The sequence below is a fragment of the Bombus vosnesenskii genome, unplaced genomic scaffold (genome assembly GCF_011952255.1).
Source record: "Bombus vosnesenskii isolate JDL3184/JDL3185 unplaced genomic scaffold, Bvos_JDL3184-5_v1.1 scf7180000015352, whole genome shotgun sequence".
Lineage (NCBI taxonomy): Eukaryota > Metazoa > Arthropoda > Insecta > Hymenoptera > Apidae > Bombus > Bombus vosnesenskii.
In genome coordinates this window covers 1-8,204 of record NW_022883953.1, presented here as the reverse complement: position 1 = coordinate 8,204, position 8,204 = coordinate 1, and the positions used below count along the sequence as shown (strand labels likewise).

At 32.6% G+C, this 8,204-nt stretch overlaps 2 protein-coding genes across 2 annotated transcripts; both read left to right on the top strand.

Annotated features, from left to right (window-relative positions):
• The first annotated feature begins 2,961 nt into the window (after nt 1–2,961).
• LOC117241187 (hematopoietic prostaglandin D synthase-like) lies at nt 2,962–5,530 on the top strand. Its single transcript, XM_033507163.1, has 2 exons — nt 2,962–3,307; nt 4,370–5,530. Exons 1-2 carry the CDS (start codon nt 3,121–3,123, stop codon nt 4,543–4,545), a joined length of 363 nt encoding a protein of 120 aa, XP_033363054.1. The 5' UTR covers nt 2,962–3,120; the 3' UTR covers nt 4,546–5,530.
• An 839-nt stretch (nt 5,531–6,369) lies between these two features.
• Nucleotides 6,370–7,940, top strand: LOC117241186 (glutathione S-transferase-like). The gene is made up of 2 exons (XM_033507162.1): nt 6,370–6,626; nt 7,655–7,940. Exons 1-2 carry the CDS (start codon nt 6,390–6,392, stop codon nt 7,820–7,822), a joined length of 405 nt encoding a protein of 134 aa, XP_033363053.1. The 5' UTR covers nt 6,370–6,389; the 3' UTR covers nt 7,823–7,940.
• Nucleotides 7,941–8,204: the final 264 nt, after the last annotated feature.

Genomic DNA, 8,204 nt, shown 5'->3' with positions numbered 1-8,204 from the left:
TAAAGCCATCAAACAATCATTAATTATGTTTTTTATTATATTCATTAAGAATTGAAGATTACCTCCTTGGTGATCTTGATAATATCGTATTTTACAAATGTTGAACAAAAAAAAATGTATGATTATTTTATTCAATGCATTATGAGGGTTGCTTTAAAAAAAATACGAGTTACATATTTCTTTGAAAAAAGCATGATTTTTATCGATACAATAATGTTCTTCTGTTATCGCTTTAAAGTTGAGTACTTCGTTGATTACACGAGAGAACTCGCCTACAGCAAACAAGATACGACCGTGTGTAAAGTAATTAATCTGTTTGCTCGTTGCTAGCTACACATAAGGCTTGCGTAAAAAAAATATGCATTTCAGTTCAGGCGGAGAATTATGTAGGAAGTCATTTTGTCGATCAATAACTTAGTTAATAAAAGATCAAATTTTCATGTACATAAATGTAAGTAACGTTCAAGTATTAATCATTACATACAATTTTTGTATAATTCGATATCTTGGTCACTTACATCTTACAAATGATATATAGATAATATTTATGAGATACATTGGAGCTATCTTTTAGTTAACGCCATTTTTTCTTGTTTTCTCTGTACTTTTACTATTCTTCCAAAAATATCAAAGGATCGATGACTTCAAATTAAACTAGAATTGCTTCGGTATATTGTCAATCAATGGCTATTTGTATGCACATCTATATCAAAGGAAAACCGATTGCAAAATTAATTACCCTTGCAACTCCGCAATCTGAAACTATGTGTGATCGACCTTAAAGATGACAAATCTCAATGTTTGAAGTAGTACAAAAGGATGATAATTTAATTTCGCTTTATCAAACTGTACAAAATTTGTATACACATACAGAAAAAAAACGGAGTTCAAACATTAATCAACATGAATTATCGGTTATTATTGCTGAGTAATTATTAGGATTAGAGTTTTGGAGTATCGATCGTATCGAGTTTTAACTATCGGTTTCCGCAATTTATTGTTTTTCTAAATTATGTCTAAATGGTATCAGTTTTTGAATATTTTATAGTTTACACTCCAACATACTGACGTAAGCTATCGAAAATAATTGTAAATTATGCAATATCATTTTTTTATATTTCATAATCTAAATTTCAATCTATTTTTTGTATTTAACATCCCTTTTTTATTGTTCGTGTTCCGTCTTGTACGTTCTTCAAAAAATCTTAATTTTTTTTTAGATAAAATCTTGTGTGAATTTACAAAAAATACGATTCTTCGTTTAATTCTTTTCCCTTATTGTCTTTACATATTTGGAGTTTAAACGCGTTATAAGTACGTTTTTTTTTAACATGATTACGTAGAATTCTTATTCTGAATAAATTATTTGTTTCCGCTTCATAACTGTTTCTAAATTACAGTGCATTTAATCATGAAATGCACAGTAACATTTTATACTTTTTACGTTCTAAGGAATTTTCAGGATCGGTTAAAAATTAAATTACAGTAATGGTAATACTCAATATTAATGTCAGACGTGGATACTTCACTGTTTTGTATAATAATTTGTTATCTTGGCATCGATCAAGGTATTTAATATACAAAGCGTACAGATTAATAAGAATTTTAATTAATCCTTCTTCTATAGTATTCACCGTTCTTTTCGAGCTCGTACCATTTCAAATAGACTTTCGAATAGATTTCAAAGATTTGTCTGTTCAAATAAAACGCGATCTTTTTTATTTCCCTATCAGTCGTCCCGTTACTGTTCCGTTGTTTCCAACCGATTGCAGATTCGTTTAAAAAACATTTGTAACGAAAAACAAACCCACTCGCAGAAATGTTATTCAATATAGCATTTATAACTTTCATAGACATCCTCCTCTCATTGCTATCATTGTAAACAGATTGAAACTTCGTTTGCAAACACTCGCGATTAAAAAAAAAAGAAGAATTAATCTTAAACAATTTTATCTTGTGTTCCATTTATAATTTTCATAATTGTCTTCCCGACGTTGTATCATTTTAAATGGCTTTTTTCTATCCATCTATGTTGCAGCGAGATCAACGGTCCTAATTACTAAATTGCACGATGTGTTCATACAAATTCACTTTTTATGAACGCGATGAAACGAAATGAAACCTAAGTAGAGATTTGTTTTCTCATCAAGTATAACGAGTTTTATACTTTGGATAGATTGCCTCGTTGTGAGAAGGTCTTAATCGTTTATAATTGCGATTAAGTAATTGCAATAAGTCATATTTTTAAGAAACGTTCTCACATGCTGTCACACACTCTAATTAGAAAAGGATCATGAAACATTCGGTTTATGATATTATTTGTTTGTAAATCTTCCTGCTTCCGGAAACTTTTTTAAATATGAAAATATTTATATACAAAATTAAATGTTGTCCTATCAGAATTATATTATTTCGTGTATCCTGTTGCTTTTTATATGACAGTCCTCCCGTTGGCCGCGGATTCGTTATCAAGCCTGAGGCCCTCGTCACTAGTGTCACTATCGACAATAAAGGTACCCCACGCGCGACCGGACGATGGAGAACTTCAACGCAGAACCGCTACCTCCCGCGAGCACTCCCCGGGAGGGCGCCTCGAGCTCGGACTCGGAGATTCAGACTCGACATATATATTATTATATATATTATATATACTATTATATCTATATAATATATGTATTTATATCTATAAATATATGTATAAATATATCTATTTAAAAAAATAAAGTTGACCTTCATATATCGCCAATAATATTGCGTGCGTAAAAAGAAACTAATTACATTTAATTCTTTTTTTACATTTATTTATTTTTTATTATTATTTTTTTCACAACTAATTACATTTAATTATTACATTTACATACATTTAACTATTATTACATACATTTACATACATTTAATTATTATGTTTTTCATAATTATATCTGCTTTGAAATATTTTTCGACATAATTAATTGTTTCAAAAACACATATTCCAGCCTTCTAAATGATTTATTTTGCGTATTATACGAATTATTCCATCTATAAATAAATTGTTCTCTATACACACAAACACGCACACAGTCTGTTAATTACACGAGTTAATTGTATCATTTTTCTCGATAAGTTGACAGAGCAAGGAAAATGAGCGACGAACCTACCTACAAACTAATCTACTTCAATGCCCGTGATCGTGCCGAACATATACGGTACATATTTGCATATACTGGCATCGAGTATACCGACGAGAGGATCCCCGAAGAATTCTGGCCTGAATACAAGGATTGTAAGCGTGAAGAATCGATTTTTACTTTCATCGTTCAACTCTCAGGTATCTACCATTTACTCAAACTTTTCTGTAGATAAAACTTTCGTTTCACGTGCAGGTTAAACTTACTTAAAGTAAAATTTCATACGGAATAAAGTCGAACTTTTCATTAAGTTTTGCTTCCGTAATATCGTGTTTATCGAATACCAACTTAATTCACTTACGATTCTCGAATTTTTGTGTTGCAATCTTTATTGTTTTCAATGAATCGAAGCGTTTCGAATATTTTGAGAAAACCGTAAATAGGCGACTTAAAATAGGAATACAAAAATACTTCTACGTTTCTCGTTCATTTAAAAAATTTTTAGGACTTGTTGGAAAAAAAGGATAAAAAATTGAAATCAGTTCGGAAATGAACAAGAACATAGCTAAAAAGTCGAAAGAACAAAGCAGACATAAAATTCGATCTTCCGTTGCGACATTTCTATCGTAAATAGTATAATAAAAGTTTTACGCAGCATAGTCTTCGATATAATCTTATATGTCGCTTGCAGATAGAGAAACCAAAAATCAACGTAAGTCTGTAAATCAATCCTGTCGGTGTAAAACACAAAATTACGTTCGCAAGAGACATTCGATTTATATTCCTTGCATTTCAATTTTCATTACAAGAACCGTGTACATTTTCTAATATTTTTTCCGTGTCTGGTATTATGCGACGTGAATTTTTTATTCGCAGTTGTAAGTCCACTATCATTGCATAAGGTCTTCCCGCAAAACGATACTGATCGTTCCTCGTACATTCAGTACACCGCATCAGACAGATTCGTTCCTTTCCGTGAGAATTACAAATTTTATACTCGATCTTTTATCCTTGATTTTAAAAACTTTAGGTTCTTCTCAACAGTCAAAAACACGCGATACCCTGTCCATCGTAATCGTAAGAAAAGAAAAAAAGGAGAAAGAAGACATTTCTGTATTTCTTTACTAGGCCATGTTGATTAAAACCGAAATGATTTCGATTCATCTATTCACAAGAACGCAACGGCCTCGGAAGCTGTGTTGTGATTTCCTATCGATCGTTTCCCTCTACACAGTGTTCATATGAGCCATGTTTGTTCTTAGCAATGCCTTATAAAAAGCTGCCTGTGCTGGAGATAGACGGGAAACCGGTAGCGCAGAGTAACGCTGTGGCGCGATACTTGGCGAGGAAGTACGATCTAATGGGAAAGGACGAATGGGATGCGATGATATGCGACGAGCTCGTCGATACTCTTGGAGATTTGAAGCAAGGTGAGTAACTGATGAGATGACTTTGTATTTGTCTCACCACAGAGACAGACGTTCAGAATTCATTGTGAAAAGACGAGTACAAACAAGATACGTATATCTTTCCGTTAAGCGAATGTTACAGTTTGTTTGCAAAAGTCAGTTTTTAGATTATAGAATCGTAGATAGAATTTAGAGGATAGAAACTTTTAGTAGTCACTTTTAGTTTAGTAAAGTCTTATCGACAATAAGCAGACTACGTTATGATACAACGATTCCAACTGAAGATTTCTATCGACATCACGAATTCGATGGCTTCCAAATTTTCTTCTCTGCAATCTCAGACGCTCAGCTCGAAAGAATCTTTTAGATCCCCCGACAAACACTCGACTCAGGTTATCTATTATCGTAATCTTCCTACGGGATTTTTTTTAACTGCGTTGCGTTAACGAATAACGGGATAACATCGCGTTTCTCTCAACGCCTTTCAACGTTCTACAACTTTTATTCTTTGCAAATCCCTGTCTCTATATGATAAACGCTGGTTATCCGCGGAAGGAGCGAGGACAACGAAGTGTTACTCGATGATCAAAGACAGGAAGATCCTGGTACGCGATAACGTTACTAATTTCCAACTACGATATGTGTGATTACGTAACATCTGCTGTCTGCATAATGCGTTAACGATCCGCGCGTTGATCGCATAAATATAAATCGAAGGGAATGGAATCGCTCGAAACTCATGCAACTATCCGCAGGTGTTTAAAATCGTGTTTTTACACCGCCAACGTAACGTCACGCCAGTCGAATCGAAAAATTATTACTAGACAGAGAAGGTGAACAAAAAACGAGGTAAATAGGCTACCGATTGAATAATATCATAACGATCGTATCTCTGGTTTTTGCTCGTCTTTTATATTTGTTTCAAATGTATAAAATATAATCGTATCGATATCGTCCACGATTAAAGCCATCCATCCGCCATCGACGAGGAACGAACGATTATATTTTATCATTTATGCGAATCCTTCTCTTCTCTTCTTTCTCTATTTACGCCCCTCGCCTTGCTTCGTACCGCCGATGATTCACAATTCGATGCACCTGAACAGCTGGAACGTCGCAGATTTTTCCGTACGATAACAAACGTGTTTTTGATGGCCTGCTTTAAACCGTGACGATCGCCATGACGTGCATCAATTGTCGAATGATGTAGTGCGACGATACTCCTACGCAACTTTTTTTTACGCTGTTTTTTCCTCTATTTTTTCTTCCTGTGTGGTATCACATGATCATGAGATACCTGTATAGAAGATGCAAAGAGTCTGTGAAGAATTTACAGATATTTAAGATTATCATAATGATTAAGCAAAAGCTAAGACGTAAAATATTGCTCAAGATGTAATTATGTAATATTTACTCAATTTCTAGAAGACTGTTTATATCTTGTTGTTATTCTTGATATGGAGATAAATATAGTATACTTTATTAAGACCTAGATAAAAGACTTTTTTCTCGTTTCTCTTCTCCTACTTAATCACTAAGAGTTATATAACGTTTATTCGATAATTCTGCTTCTCCTGACCTTTCCACAAATGGTTGTTTATATCTCGACATTCTTGGTACTTTTAATCAAATTTTAACAACAGATCTTCACTCGTCAGAAGTAAATAAAAAAGCTCTAAGTAGAAGCAAGGATTTACTTACCTTTCCTTTCTCGAATCTCAGTTAGCAATGTTGTTCCTCTTGAAAGATTTTCCAAGTTTCCAAGACAATTTCCACGCTGGTAACATTGTATATATTTCGAGTATCGTGAACCACAGGAACTTGTTGAGGCAATATTGAAGAAAGCAAAGAGAATGAAGAAATTGTAGGAACTATGAGAGGCTACTCCATCTTTCACAACTTATTTTCTCTTCGTTTGGGGGAAAAAACACAAATGAACGTAACGGTTGGTTTCATATACGTTTCAGATATCTGCTACTGTCGCATGGAGGAGAATCCTGAAAAGAAGGAAGCGAGGAAGAATCAACTTTTGAACGAAACAATACCATTTTACTTGACTAAATTCGACCAGATTATTGGCAAAAATAAAGGATATATCATTCCTACTACCGTAAGATTTTTTATCCAAATTTAATGTTAAAATTTTTAGTCTTTGTGCAAACTGGGCCATGTTGTCCATAAAAAATTATTGAAACTTTGTTGCGACAAGACAGCTTTAATTGTTGAGAGCAGAGTGTATCTTTAAAATTCACTCCTGTTAGTTTATGTACAAATGAATTTGCCAAGATTTTCAGCTTTTAGATAATTATTCATGTATCTTCCTCATCAAGTTCGATAGAAATTATTACTATCGTAATCAAAGCAAAGATTAAGATATGTAAAATCATTTCTCTGGATATGACACTCTTGTTTAATGAGTGATAAATGATACCATTCGAAATATCATATTTATATAATATATGTCGGATGGTCATTGGAAATGGGGTTGTGGGCGTCAAATGAATCTTCTCGAGGATTAGCCATTGATACGGTACACACAGGCGTAGTTTATTACAATGATAGAATTATTACAGTCTTAACTGTGTTATTATATAATAATAATAAATAGTCACATTAAATTAATTTAGTATGATTATGTTGTTTAATAATACGTGTTTCATTGCAAAATATTTAGCGATTGAAGGGCTCATAGGAAACATGAAAGTGAAAGAATACTAGAATCTAGAGTTTACGATTTCAATTTGTTTAACGAGATATTTATCATATTACACAATTCCTGTAAATGTATTTGTAATTATATCACCGAAGAATTGTATTTAATTAAGCTATGAAGTTGTGGAATCGTGAGAAGGATTATTTTTATAGAACTGTCTAATTTCCATTCGACATTGATTCAGGATACACATTATTCTTTTTTACATAATACCAGTTTTGTCATTTTTAATTAACAAATACCTCCAAAGGTTGAAGTTTCTAAAATTATCCATTAAAATCTGACAATAAAATAAAAATCCAAATTCTTCCTAAAAAGCTAGTGATCTTTAGTTAAGAGTTCAATTTTTCACATTTTTCAAGGTAAATTATAAAAATTGTTTAATAGAGGAGGTACAAAATAAATGTATACAAACCTTTTTTCAGACGACATGGGCGGACTTCGTATTTGCAGCGGCCCTTGAAAATTTCGAGTATATGTTTGGGGCACCAGCTTTGGATAAATATCCAGCTTTTCGAGCATTGAAGAAAAGGATTCATAGAATATCGGCCATTTCTGATTGGCTGATTAGGCGCCCATTCACAAACAGCTAAAAAGTTAAAAACGTGTGGAAAAAAGATGACCAGTATACCAGTATATATATATGTACGCTGGCATCGCTATGTTGGTAAATGTTCGATGTTATACGTGTCGTAAAATGTAACAGTTCTATTTAAAAAAAAAATTTCGTTTCTATGAGTACGTTAAAAGTTTAACTATAAAAAGTCTCATCTGAGCTGTGCTCCTTTATGGAAGGTATTATTGTGTTTGAAAGAACACAATATATAATAAATGTATGTATGTTGTATAATAAATGTATGTTCTTTCGAAAAAAGTTCGAAAATTTTCTTTCTTTTATTCGTACTTAACTTTTTAATAAAATGCACGATTAATTCTTGTGTCTCGTTTAAACAGCTTTTGGTCTATCGTTATTTC